The sequence below is a fragment of the Dermochelys coriacea genome, chromosome 1 (assembly GCF_009764565.3).
Source record: "Dermochelys coriacea isolate rDerCor1 chromosome 1, rDerCor1.pri.v4, whole genome shotgun sequence".
Lineage (NCBI taxonomy): Eukaryota > Metazoa > Chordata > Testudines > Dermochelyidae > Dermochelys > Dermochelys coriacea.
In genome coordinates this window covers 119,688,401-119,703,118 of record NC_050068.2, presented here as the reverse complement: position 1 = coordinate 119,703,118, position 14,718 = coordinate 119,688,401, and the positions used below count along the sequence as shown (strand labels likewise).

The 14,718-nt window shown below is 39.3% G+C and overlaps 1 protein-coding gene across 1 annotated transcript; it reads right to left on the bottom strand.

Annotated features, from left to right (window-relative positions):
• Window positions 1-1,922: 1,922 nt before the first annotated feature.
• LOC119859643 (cytochrome c oxidase assembly factor 5) lies at window positions 1,923-14,704 on the bottom strand. The gene is made up of 3 exons (XM_038411965.2): window positions 14,436-14,704; window positions 6,023-6,106; window positions 1,923-3,021 (listed from the first exon to the last, which is right to left on the bottom strand). Exons 1-3 carry the CDS (start codon window positions 14,535-14,537, stop codon window positions 2,980-2,982), a joined length of 228 nt encoding a protein of 75 aa, XP_038267893.1. The 5' UTR covers window positions 14,538-14,704; the 3' UTR covers window positions 1,923-2,979.
• Between the last annotated feature and the right edge of the window lie 14 nt (window positions 14,705-14,718).

The window sequence follows — 14,718 nt, the reverse complement described above, 5'->3', positions numbered from 1 at the left end:
GAGAACTGGATAAATTCATGGAGGTTAAGTCCATTAATGGCTATTAGCCAGGATGGGTAAGGAATGGTGTCTCTAGCCTCTGTTTGTCAGAGGGTGGAGATGGATAGCAGGAGAGAGATCACTAGATCATTACCTGTTAGGTTCACTCCCTCTGGGGCACCTGGCATTGGCCACTGTTGGTAGGCAGGATACTGGGCTGGATAGACCTTTAGTCTGACCCAGCATGGCCGTTCTTTTAAGAAAACTGAGTGGCAATATTAGGCTTGATAAACTGGTCAAAAAAATGCCAATTGACCACCTATTATTTGATCACACTCAAATACAGCAACTCCTAGCTTAACGTTGTAGTTACTTTCTTGAAAAATGCAACTTTAAGCAAAACAATGTTACGTGAATCCAATTTCCCCATAAGAATTAATGTAAATGGAGGGAGGGTGGATTTAGGTTCCAGGGAATTTTTTTTGCCAGACAAAAGACATTATATACATATACAGTACAAGTTTTAAACCATTTTAAACAATGTAATACAGGTGTAAATTTTAAACAATTTAATCCTGTAATCAGCAGTGATGTTTGTGAAGCTTGGTTGAGGTGGTGGAGTCAGAAGGTGAAAGAGGGTGGCTTGTTCGGGTTGTTTCTCTTGCTGTTCTTTCTGAAGTACTGGAGGGTACTCAACCCATGGCTCTGCCCCGGCCCGCCCCCACTCCACCCCTTCACCCAAGGCCCCACCCCTGCTCAACTCCCGCCTCTTGAGCGCACTGCGTCCTCGCTCCTCCCCAACCTCTTGAATGCTGCGAAACAGCTGATTGCTGGGGGCATGAGGCACAGGGAGGCTGCGTGCCACATCCTCGTTCCTCCTCCCAAGCCTCCTGAACACTGCAACACAGCTGATTGCTGCGGGTGGGAGGCGCATGGAGGGAGTGGGGAGTCCTAATCCGCAGGGGCCCACTGTCAGGCAGGAGGCGCTGGGTGGTGGTGGTGATGGTGGTGGAGGAGAGCTGATAGGGGGGCTACCGGCCGACCCTGGTTCCAAACCCCCACCTGCTAGCTCCGAGGGGCTGCTCTTCCAGAGAATCCTGCAAGTAGTAGACAAAGTACTGTACTAGCAGGTGGCAGACAAACAATGTTATAAGTGAACATTGCGCAACTTTAAATGAGTATGTTCTCTAATAGATCAGTGATGTAACAACAAAACAAAGTTAACTGGGACAATGTTAAGTGAGGAGTTACTGTGCCGTCACATGTTCCAGCAAGAAAAACGTGATGGAGGTGGTTGCCTACATTTTTGATTGCATTATGGTGCCTTTCCTTCATTTTTTAGAACTTGGTTTCATTGGGTCTTTCATTGTTCTAAGATGAAATAACTCAGTTAAGTAATTTTTTTTTTGTAATTAGGAGTAAGTATCTGAGCTAAGCCTATTAGAAACAAAGTCTTCCTCTCTTTTGTTACTGTTGTTCCCATTCTAATAAATTAGTGCTTTAAAATATATGACAAGTCAACTGACCAATTATTTTTGGACTTGTGAAATGCTTAACTCTAGGCAGCATATATCATAAAGAACATCCTCCAATACTTACATGTTACAGACAGATCTGGCACTGGGAGGAGACATCCTTGATTTAAAAAAAAAAAAAACAAAACAAAAACCCCCCACATTTTTTCTTTTTCCCCATTTATAGTTTGGTCTTCCAGTTGAACTACATTATGACTTACTTATGCAATTATACAAACTTGTGAATTAAGTAGTACAAAAGGAACATGTGGAAATGCTAAGAGTTTAAAAAACAAGTTTACCATAGAAAACCAGTCATAATTTAAATGAATGTGAATGACAATTTGAAAATTACACACCCATATATACATTGTAGAGTACAGAAAGGAATAAGAATGCAGGAAATAAGACAAAAAACCCAAAAAATTATAAAGTTTGTGATACATAATTAATGTTTAATAAGAAGTTAAGAAAAAATGTGATTTTGAATTGTGGTCAAGTATGTAAAGTATGTTTATTTGGGTAGTAAGGGGGAAGTCCAGCATAACCTCAAAGGAATCTAGAGGCTGTTGTCAGCACAGTATGATAAAAACGACAACCGATATCTCTTCAGCTGCATGTCTGGGTGAAAAACATGACATTTAATTACTCTTACTCCTCATATGCAAGTCTTCAGCTATACACTAGTACTGGTCAGATGAACTATATTTCTCTTAAAAGCAGTGGTTGTTTTTCGAAAAGAACAATCACTTTCAGACAGACATATTTTATCTATTAAGAGTAATTCCAACTTTAATTTAGCTCTTCAGTAGTGAAAGGCTACAATGTATGAATGAACTTACACCAACCAACATATTAAAAAGGGAATTTTGTGGAGAGATTAAGAGATGTCACAGTTCTTGGGGACTGGACAGGTACCAATTGCACTCTAACTGGAACAACTCACTATTGAGCAATATAAGCCACTCTCTTCCCCAGAGGCTAACCTGTACATTCAGTGTATGTTGGCCCTACCAACCTGGGAAACAAGAGACCTATCTTAGGTTTCCTGAATGATACTGCAGAACATTACTCAAGCGGCCTACCAATTTCAATCATTTTATAATATTTCATTCTGACAACGTTTTATGATTTTAGATAAATAAAACTACAAACCTAAAAACTGAATGGAAATCTCAATTTCAAAACAAATTGACTCAGCTAACGATTGCTACAGCTTACTTTGGATTTTGCATAGTTTATTTAAAATGCATTAGGGCATTTCATATCACTCCAAACTGCCAGCCTAATGTTCGTTTTCTTTTTAGTATTTTAGGTGCATGCCAGCATTAATTTATCAGAGTTCTTGAAAGCAGGTATTTTCCATGAGAATACTTCATGACTGGGAGGATGCAGCAGACTTACTCTTCTTATTTTAGTCTTTGTATTTTGCTTAAAGCACTGATACACCCACAATTCCCCATGCTTGGCTCTCTTCAGAAAGGCTTCAGTATCCCTTCCTTCCTCTGAATCTTGCTCTGCCATCCAACTAAAGATTGAAGAATAATTAAGTCAACATATTGCAAAATGTAAAATACTAGTATTAGAATTGCTTTGAAGCACCTGTGTTTCTATTTTTGGCACTTTACAAACAAGGATACAGTAAAGAAAAAGTCAATGAAGAGAATAAATGGTTTCTCCATAAAGAGACACAAGACTGGTGTGACAGTACATGGTAGCACTATCTTCAGAAATCTTACTCATAATTAATACTAGGTGACTGATTAGCACTATCATGTAGATTTCAGATTTGCTGAAGGATCATAAACAGAATAATAGTAAGTGGCATAACAGAGTTGCGAGAGTGAGGAAGCTGTGTACGTGGGACACTGTAGAGAATACTTATTAGTCTTATCTTACTGATCATCATTCATGATCTGGAGAATGTGCTACACAGCAAATTCAGAGTAAGCTAAAATGGAAGGTGTTGCAAACACCAGTGAGGCTGGGGTAATATAAAAAGGAATCTACAGTGTCTATAAATATGGGAAAAAATAAAGTGAGATTTAATTTAGGAAAAATGCAAGCTAATATCTAAGGGAAGTAATACATGGATATATAATTGGAGGAAAAAGCCTAAAGATTTACTGTACACCAGCATTTCCTAAAGCTGAGAGTGGAGAGCTGCTGTACAGTAGATCGTTTTTAGCACTGCAGAGAGATATGGCAGCAAGAAGGGCCATGTTATTTTGGCCTGGCATAGTTCCTCTGAGCTTAAGTTTTCTATTTTCAAGGTTGCGATGACTGAGTATTCTTGAATCCAACAATAATTCAGCTAGTATGTTCTACACACTTAAATTTGAGGAATAGATTACTACTATGCAAAATCATTAACTAGAATTCACTGCTATAGCACAAGAAAAAGTTAGGTAAACGTAAGATTGAGCATATTACAACAGTCACCATGCCATGTGGAGGGAGAAGAACGTGTACACTCCCTGCCCATTTGTGTATCTAATTGCTAGCCCAGAAGCATACTTTATTCTTTACCCAGCTGCTGATCTCTTATGTCCTGAAGTATGACAACTGAAAAAGCCTAATCATTTTAATCTAGTGTAAATGTTAAAAGTATTTGTATTTGCATGCAGTGCCAAATCCTTTAAAAAAATGTACTAAATTATTTGCCTCACTAGTACCCTGAGATAGTAAAATTCCAGAATACAAAATCTTTTAAAATTCCATTTTAAGTTTGTTGCCTTTTAATTTAATTGGTCAACAAATGTCTTTTCCCCCTATATTACGGACAGGTTAAGCAGAAGCACACAAACAGCCTTTTCTATTATATTCCTATTTAAATATAATTATCATAATCTCTCACTCTTTTCCTTTCTAGTAATCTAATCCAGAGGTTCTCAAACAGGGGGATGAGGCTCTCTGGGATGGAGGGTGGGGAATGTATTCTGGGGGGCATGAGGTGCTTGAGGTGGGAAAAAAAACCTTACTGTTCACATTTTACCCACAGCAATGAATAACTAGCAAAGCTGATTCCTCCAGACGTATCAGGTCCTCAGATGGTGCTGTGCATTTTGACAGTTTTCTGTTAAGCTTGCATAGCATTTAACAAAGCCGTTGCCATCTATACATTAATCCGTTTGCTACAATGTGGTATGCACATTTAATTCTAAGCATTGGCCACAATCACAGGTTTGCTTTTACTGTTACAATAGGTCGTTGGCTCTGTTTGAATCAATGCCTTACTGTTTTTAATATTTAGTGAGAGGTGCATGTTGATTTTTTTCTAATCCGTGTACGTACCTGTGTGGCGGGCGGGGAGGCATAAACCACTACAGACACAAAGAAGAGGGGCGTAATCAATTAAGTTTGAGAACCACCTACCTAGTCCTTTTGATCTGTCCTTGTTACATACTAAACTATAATAAGAAATATTTGAAGACTGGTACAGTGTTGTTGTAGACATGCTGGAGAGTAAATAAGACATTTGAAGACACTTTTCTAGCATATTTCTAGCTTAATTCCATTTTCCTCTCTAGTTGAATTAAGACAGTTTCCACTGGAGAGGGGTTGAAGGCTGTGAGACTAGAGCAGCAGAGTGGGATGAAAGATCTTAGGTATGTTCTATTTCTGCATCCCTCCTTAATCTAAAATTAAAATCAGGGTTTATTCATTATAGAGCAAAGTAACACATTAGTTAAGACCAAAAACAGGCTGTGCGCCCATCATGTGTGGAATGGTTTGATATCAACTTTGCTGTCTCTACCCTATTTTAAAAAAAAAGCTTTATGACAGCATAGGTCAACATTTCCATACAAGAAACTCATAGCCAGTCTGGGGAAACTCCTCCTTTTCTATCAAGGTAGGTATTTATAATAGTATGCTGTGGTACTTGAGCGCTCACTCCAAAAGGAGAGTTTGTCACTCAATCATAAAACTGACTTATATCTCCTTAAATTAACAGTCATCCAATTATTACCCAAGTACATTACAGTAAAACTACAAAACTTCAAGTGGAAAGCAGAAGTCCAATACCACAGTAAAATGATCCCTCAGTGAGTTTCCTCTAAACTTAAATCAATGTCCCCCAGTTCTGTTTCTTCCCATGATCTCAAATAGATAAGATTAACGCATGGCTAAATATCAATCCTAAATATTAAAAAGCTATTTTACCTATTGATCTTTCATATTTAAAATAACCCCAATTTTGTTTATCATTTCCTATTTTTATTGCAGCTGTCACACTGAGCCTTTTCCAATTTAAATATGAATATCTTGTTGGATTATACCCACAACCTAATTCCTTGTTTTGCTTGAGTGCGAAAGATGTGCTCTACTAATGTTCACAAGAGCTAACATTTATTAAGGACCAATTACAATTATAACAAGTAAGGAGCTATTCTACTTAGTGATGTCAATTTGATTAATTTCAATGGTATCTTCTTCCTCATCAGAATCTTTTAGAAAAGAAAAAAATAATATAAAAACAAAAATACACTGGCAACAAAGACTAAAAAATAATCAAACCAATTACTTACCATTGACCTTTTGCACTCAAAAAAAGAAACCTGCAAACTTCTGCAGTGTCCTTCCTTCAAGCATTGTCTGGGGCTTTTTCCTTCCTGTCACATGAAACATAACAGAATAAAAATCCAGTGTATTTCTTCAGTGGAAAGGACACTACAGACAACACACCTCTAAAAAGTCCTGTGGACACTGTTGAAACTTTGTCCAAGGTCCTTTAACTTGTGTTCTTTGCTGTGGTAAATTCCAGGTAAGTGGAACTGAGAATTGTGAAAGTCCGGATAATAATTCTTCCCTTCCTCCCCCCACTCCCAAGACATGTGCTTGCATCAGTAAAATGAAGACCAGGATGGATAAAAATCAATGCTTTTTAAAAAACTATCAAAAAAATCTGATTTTTTTTAATTTCAACTCGATTTTTTTTTGATAAAATGCTTTTTGAGGATAAAAAGCAATCTAAAGATAATTTTAATTAAGATACATGATAGCTCAAAGCAATCTCATCATGGAATAGGGATTATAAATTCTAATTCTATAGTATGAGAAAATATATTCATGTAATGTTTAAGAAAAGTTTTGTAAATGAGTTCCAATAGTTCATAGATTAGGGACCCAATCTGATTGGGTTCCAGGGGCTTCTGTACAGATTATTTAGGTTAATCTTTCTATCTACCCAATGGGACTCAGTGCTCAGTCTAGAACAATGGTGGCCAACCTGAGCCTGAGAAGGAGCCAGAATTTACCAATGTACATTGCCAAAGAGCCACAGTAATATGTCAACAGCCCCCGTCCCCTTCACCTTCCCTCCCCCCTGCCCACTTCTAGCACCTCTCACCCACCAGCAGTCCTGCTGATCAGCGCCTCCCCCTCCCTCCCAACACCTCCCGATCAGCTGTTTCGTGGTGTGCAGGAGGCTCTGGGGGGGGAAGGGGGATGGGAGGATATGTCAGGCTCAGGAAGGTGCGGGAAGGGGTAGAGTGGGGGCCAGGCCTGTGGCAGAACCAGGTGTTGAATAGTGAGCGTCCTTCAGCACATTGGAAAGTTGGCACCTGTAGCTCCAGCCCCAGAATTGGTGCCCATACAAGAAGTCGCATATTAACTTCTGAAGTGCTGCATGTGGCTCCGGAGCCACAGGATGGCCACCCCTGGTGTAGAAGATACCATCAGAGATGCTTAGTTTTCCAGTTCTCAAACTGTGGATTTGTGTCCCCAGAGATAACAGGCTTGTTAACAGCAAAAATGTTTTTAAATAAATATACAGAGGTGAGAAATAACTGACCTCAACCCTATTGTCTCTCTGCAAATTTGTGTACACAGAGTCAATCCTTTACCTCTCTCTAAAAGTACAAAGTTTCAAAAAGTTCAATGAATAGAAGGTTGTTGGGGGTGGAATAGATCTGGACAAGGAGAAGAAGTCTGGAGATAAATGTGAGAAGGGAGGGACAGGCAGTAGAAACAGAAGTGAAACTGTTTGAGCAGCATATTCCGGAAGTCTTGAGGTCTTTCCGAGTGTAGCCTTCATTGATTTGAGATCTAACATACATTCTCACACTAGAAGGGAAAACCTATAATGGCAGCAGGCCATAAAAGAGACCCAGTCTGGGGATATTTTAATTAAATTCCTCTACCTGTGGGTAAAACAGGCATGCGTGCAAAATGCAAACAGTGCAACAAAGAAATGCAAGGTCTGGTTTCCCGAATGAAGCAACATAATGAGAAGTGTTCCTTCTCAGGAAGAAGCTGCGTTGAAGATGATGAAAGAAACATCTTTCTTGTGATGAACTTTTTGAAACTTTGTATCTTTAGAGAGAGGTAAGGGATTGACTCTGTGTACACAAACATCCTGAATGTGCAGGATCTTCAGGTTGGTAAACTTTTTTTATTTCATACTTCTTTCTTAGAGACTGCTTGTCTTCTCTCTGGACTATTCTTGAATTCTCACGTTTGAGCAAAAAATATAGTTGTTACTCTATGTTACTTTAGATGCAGTTGTGATAAAAAATAAATGGCTGAAATAGGCAGATCTTACTTTTACAATTTCACCTTTAAAGTAGTACTAAGTGTCAATGAATGCTAAATGAGCAGTATGGTAATAATAATTAAATAACTGCACTGACTTATTTTGTTTAGGAGAATCCATCCTCAACATACAGGATTCTGAAGGACTATCCACCTTCAAGATCACCATCTTTTTCTATAGTTTCAGAGTTATCTGCCAATGATAGTGTTTTAGTCACATCATGTATGTCACATAGCCACAGTATATCTATCACCTGTAGCAAAAAAAAAAAAAAAAAGAACAAAAAAAACCTCCATCATCCAGAAACAAACAGACAAGTTTGTGATAAGAAGTAGCAGATTACAAAAAGAGGTCATTTATGAAAAAATTGCCTGATTTGTTTATGCGACAAACTCTCCTTTCCGTATGATTGAGAACCCACACTTCATTAACATGGTTCACTCATTAAATACAGTCACAGTACCAGCAGATGTCACAGGCAAATTGCTGGATAAAGTGTATGAAAGAGAAATGGAGCAGCGTGCAAAAGATGTAGATGGTGAAATTGTTAACCTGAGTCTTGATGGGTGGAGCAATGTCCACAATGATCCTGTTGTATGTGCTTGTGTGACAACAGAAAAAGGGAATGTCTTCCTTACAGAAACATCAGGAAATGCACACACAGCAGAATACTTACAAGAAGTAGCAGTAAAAGCTATAACAAACTATGAAAAAAAATTCAAATATCTAGTACGCAGCTTGGTCACAGACAATGCTGCAAATGTATCCAAGATGAGAAGAAATTTAGGAGAGAGTGAAGAGAGTCCCAAGCTAACAACATACGGTTGCAGTGCTCATTTGATGCACCGCCTAGCCAAAGACTTCAGTGTTCCAGAAATAAAGACTAATGTTGTTGAAATTGCAAAATACTTCCATAACAACCACTTTGCAGCAGCTGCTCTGAAAAAAGTGGGAGGAACCAAGCTAACTCTCCCCCAAGACGTGCAATGGAACTCAGTAGAGGTCTGTTTTGAGCCCTATATCAAGAACGGGTGTAATCTGAGGACAGTTTGTGAACAAAATCGTGATAAAAGAGATGGCACGGTCACAGCCAAAGTTCTCAACATTGGGCTTAAGAGAAATGTTGAATACATGCTGAGGACCCTGAAGCCTATTTCTGTAGCCTTAAACAAAATGCAAGAAAATAGCTGTTTTATTGCTGATGTTGTTGAAAAGTTGGAAGGAACTGAGTAAGATCTTAAAAAGAGAAATATGCAATGACAGAGTTAAATTACAAGCATTAAAAAAACGAATGTGATAAGCACTAACTCCAGCTCATTTTCTTGCAAATAGTCTCAATACTCGGTACCAGGGTCAAATCTTAACTGATGAAGAAGAGGAGTTGGCTATGACATGGATATCCAGCAGTCATCCCTCCATAATGCCAACTATAATAAACTTCAGAGCTAAGGGTGAACCATTCAAGAAATATATGTTTGCTGATTATGTTTTAAAGAAAGTCACACAAGTGAACTGGTGGAAATCACTTAAGAACTTGGATTCAGAGACTGTTGAAGTGATAATCTCTCTTTTAACAGCAGTAGCTTCTTCTGCCAGTGTAGAAAGAGTATTTTCTTCCTTTGGACTAATTCATTCCAAATTGAGAAAGCATTTGAGACCTGAAAAAGCAGGAAAGCTTGTTTTTCTTTTCCAGATTATGAATAAACAGGAAAATGAAGGTGAAGACCACTGAGTTAGCTGCAGAAGCCAATATTTTAAGTTTCTCATGTTGACGTGGATGACATAGTCTATTTAATTTTTGTTTAAAAAAAATTAACTATTTTAGTTAAAACAATTTTAACAAAAAGAAACCCGATTTTAAAAAACTTGAATGTTTAATTAAATTCAAAAATTCATAGGCTTGTTTTGTTAAAATATTATATGTTTGCAGTTGAAGAAAAAAAATCCAGAATACATAATGTTGTTGTTTCAGTTAAATAAAACAATTTAAATGCGTGTCTGGTGATGTTCTCCTCCTAATGCAGCCTGGCAAGAAAATCCTCCAAATATTAACGATTAACCTGTTGAATTGGAGATCTTTATGAAGTCATTGGGAGGTGAACTATCTGCTTCAATTACCTTTGGTAAATGAAATAACCAAACAATCATTCATTTTCTGATACAGCTGTAAAACTAATCTGAAAAGTTTTCAAAATAAATCACTTTAAAAATGTATAGTGTGTACCTTCTAAAAATGAAACCTACATCTAACTCTGAGTTGTGAAGAATATGTACTAAGGTTATAAACAACCAGCAAGAATGCATTTTAATGTAGAAATCCATGATTAAATAGAGTCTTCCTGACTAGTGATTTAAATCATGATTTTAATCAGTTTGATTTAAATCAAATCCACCCTGACAGAAGAATAATCTAACTGGATACACATCTTTTGAGGGGTTTTAGATTTATTCAAACTGGACTTAACATAATGCTAAAAGCAAGCTATCATCACCAGAAGACCAAAAAGAAAACAAAACAGGGGTAATTGCGCTGGTGAAAGGTGTCAACAAGACAGTCTTGGAGACAGAAGTTTTGTACTTATCTACACAACATATACAACATAGACAGCAGCAGGGCAAGCTTCCCTACAACATTCTGCTAATGTGCTTCAACCCTAATTGAAGGGACCACCTTTAATGGATGAAAGTTTTTTCAGTCTCTATTTCTATTCAGTCCTGAGGTTCCTATTCAAGTAGCCAAGCAAGGGTGCCATCTCTGGTGGGAGCTTTCCATATGAACTTTTTGTTTCAATAAACTGAAATTTTATTAACGGTACAGAATTTCTAACACAACCATTTGACCTTTTATAGAAAAAAATCACACTACCACACCTGAAGTTCTGTATGATCAAATTTTAACATTTCTGTTTCAATTCACATTTTCCCAGCTCATGATTACACACAATAAGCTAACCCACCGTGACACTTTCTTGGGGTGCCCAGGACTGTGAGTTACCTTGTGAGCCCATGCCTCCAGTGAGAGAGAGAGAGAGACTTGTTGGTGCTTAGTTGGGTATCACCTCCTTGACACTTCCCGCCTGTTAGCCACCCAAAGAACCTCCACTGGGCAATTCTAGCCTTCACATTTCTTGTTATGATAACTTAGCAGGCTAACCTTCTGACTAAGGAATTTTATCTCACCCAAAATGTCTTTTGTAGTGTTTCCAACCAGGGCAGGTTAGGATCCTGTTTTCATGAATGAAATCCCACTGACTGATTACGTCCTCAGGTGCAGGATAAAGAGGTGTCCTTTTGCCTTCTCTTTTATCCCCCAAAATTAATTATTGGATACTGAAGTCAGGATACCTCCCTGGCACCCCACAAAGTTTATTCCATATTGTGCTGACTTCACATCCCCATGCTGACTTTGTATACAAAGAGGGCTTCCATTGTATTGGCTAACAATGCTTAATTTACATTGTGAACTGCGGCAGACAGGTGATATAAAATCTTTTGTCTGGTACATACCTCTTTGTCAACTCTGCCTTGATTCAGACTGTAGGAACATATTTCCTTTACACTGTACATATATAACTTTTTACATTGCATCTGTACAGACATTTCACAAGCATATTTATGATCACTGTGTTTTCTGGCTTTAATTTAAGATGGCACATGACATCTTTTATGGAAAGCAGTGAGTTTGGCAGGTCTGTCAAGAGTTACTGTTACAGAAGAGTGAACCCTTTGCCAGTTAGTCTCTAAGGTGCCACAAGTACTCCTTTTCTCCTTTGCCAGTTGGCACTGAGGGATTCTTAGGGGTCACACACATCTTCTCTTACAATGATTCTGTTTATTTATACTTATCTCTATTGTAGGTGCCTCCAAAGTAAATAAATCATTGTGGAATTCTCATTCCTACATTTCACTTTCTCTTCTATTTTCCCTCAAATGCAAGATACAGGAAGGTTTCTAAGTTTCAGTTTATCATGAAAGAGGGCAAGATTTTCTGGTCTATTTAAAATGAGATGTCCATAAAGATAATATACTGAGCACTGCACGTTTTCAAGCAGTAAGTTGGTAAAGAAATTTAAGTATCAATGCCATCACAGCAATTGAACCCATTTGCATACTTGGCATATATGTAGCAATTCACATGTTCAGAGAGTGTTTTACAAACATTAACAGTTCATTTCTCCTTTGGATTTTAGATGCAAATATGGCAGTTCAAAAACAAAAGCTCAGGTGTAGAACAATCTGCATTTTTAAAATAGAAAACGATCAGGTAAATATTGGCTATATCTAGTGTTTATAGATTTTCAGTAGCTGCATATAAACCTACTCAGAGGCTCCATCTTCAACAGGAAAAAAGATTTATTGCTAGCTCATGTTAGATAGTGGGCATGGCCCTTTCAGGTTATTTATCCTATGTAATTGAAAATATGGTCTAAAACTTCACCACTCAAAATTTCATACCTGGTTGCTTTGTTTTTTAAATTTTCTGCAGTTTCACTCAGCGCAAGTCTCTCTGTACAAGGATTTTTTTACAAAGCCTCCATAGCCTATTATACAAGGAATAAAAGGTTATGGTGATCTCACGTTGGTGGTGTTGCCTGAAGTGGCAAATTCTTTGATTTTTATTGACCAGCTAGTTACAGTGTTAGCTCTGGAGGTACTTCGTCTGGAAATAATCACAAGGTCTGAAATATCTAAAGACGTTTTAATTCTTCTACTGACATTGACTTTCCATGAATTCTCTTCTTTGATATTCACTAGCGTTTGTAGCTTTGATACTGACAGTTTATATACTAACGATCAATTTAGCAAACAAAATAAAGAGCACTTTTATTTCCAGTATTACCGAGATTTAGGGCTTGTCTACATTACCTGCAGGATCAATCCAGCGGGGGGGGGGTGGTGGAGAGGGATGTCAATTTATCGTGTCTACACTAGACACGATAAATCGACTGCTAAGTGCTCGCCCGTTGACTCCAGGACTCCACCAGAGCGAGAGGTGCGGGAAAAGTCGATGGGGAAGCATCAGCTGTCGACTCACCGCGGTGTCAACTTCAGCTATGTTATTCACATAACTGAAGTTGCGTAACTTAGATCGATCTCCCCCGCTCCCAGTGTAGAACAGGCCTTCGTTTGACTAAGAGGTAGGCTTGACTAAGGGAAAAAGGTATTATATTTTGAAGATTGATTATTAGCAACTTCAAAATCTCCTGAATGTCAAAATGAGCATTACAGTTCCCTTTAAATTACAATCCTAAAGTCACAAATCTTGACAGCTCATAATGTGATATATCATATAATAATGGTTCTGTCATGCAAGACATCACGAGAGGTGGCAACCAATGACAGAATAAAGTTTAGACGATATGTTATCCAAGACAGAATAAAGTAGATTGATCTAATAAAAAAAAGAAAAGGAGTACTTGTGGCACCTTAGAGACTAACAAATTTATTTGAGCATAAGCTTTCGTGAGCTACAGCTCACTTCATCGGATGCACCTGATGAAGTGAGCTGTAGCTCACAAAAGCTTATGCTCAAATAAATTTGCTAGTCTCTAGAGTGCCACAAGTACTCCTTTTCTTTTTTGCGAATACAGACTAACACGGCTGCTACTCTAAAACCTATTGATCCAATAATAATACAAAGCGCTCTATAGGATTTTCACTTTGGAAGTGCTTAACAAACATTAAGTCTAACAATACTCTTGTATTATTCCCCACATTTTTCAGATGAGGCAACAGTCAAAAATGTTAATAGTCAAAACGCATACAGCGAAACCCCTGGGATTACAATTCTGAATTCTTCCTTTGCTTGGTTATTTGCCTGAGACAAATAATATTTTATTAGTTTTATCACCATCATGTGCCGCCTGGTAGATTTTAAATCAGGCTTTCCAAGGCTCCTTGGAACCAATTTCCAATGTAAGGTGGGCGAACTCAGCCAGTGACCCTTCTGAGGTAGATGGATCACGTTGTTTGCCATTTACGCTGGGGCACTAAGGCCTTCAGCGGGGTCGCACGTGTGTAAATAAAGGCAAGGCTTCAATACATTGACCTGTACAGGTGTAACTCGTTGGGACGGTTCTGCGGATGGCAGATGGGGAAGAGAGTGTCCGGCTCTTCCCTTTTAGTTGTGCCAACTCCACGGGGCTCGGAGGAGCAGTGACTGTTTCACCCACATCAGTCCAGGCTGGGCCGACTCGCTGCTCTTAGTAGATGGCCCCTTGTCGAAGGGGAGCCAGGCTCAGTGCAGCCGGGAGGACCCAACCGCTTTGCAGGGGGGCAACGAGTCAGGTGCAGCGTCCCGGCCTGGGCCCTCACTGGGGGGTAACAGGGAAGGGGCCGCCCAGCCCCCCCCCCCGCATTGACTGTATGACGCCAGGGGTCTCTCAGCAGGCCCCGCCCCCCCGTACCTGTGTGACGCAGGAGGTCTCGAGCAGACACTGTCTCAGGTCCTCCCGCACCCCCGCACAGGCCCGCCCGTCCTCCTCCTTCTCCTCATAGTACTTGGGCATCGCGGCAGCGCTCCCCGCACACAGCGTCTAGGCTTCTCACTGCAGCGCCGCCGCCTCCCAGCTCGCACCGCAGGACGCCGCCATCTTGTTGTCCTTTGACCCCCTTGCGGCGCCCGGGCTGACACCACCGCCGCCGCTCTTTCCCGCCGGGACAGAAACTACCGTACCCAGCGTGCACCGC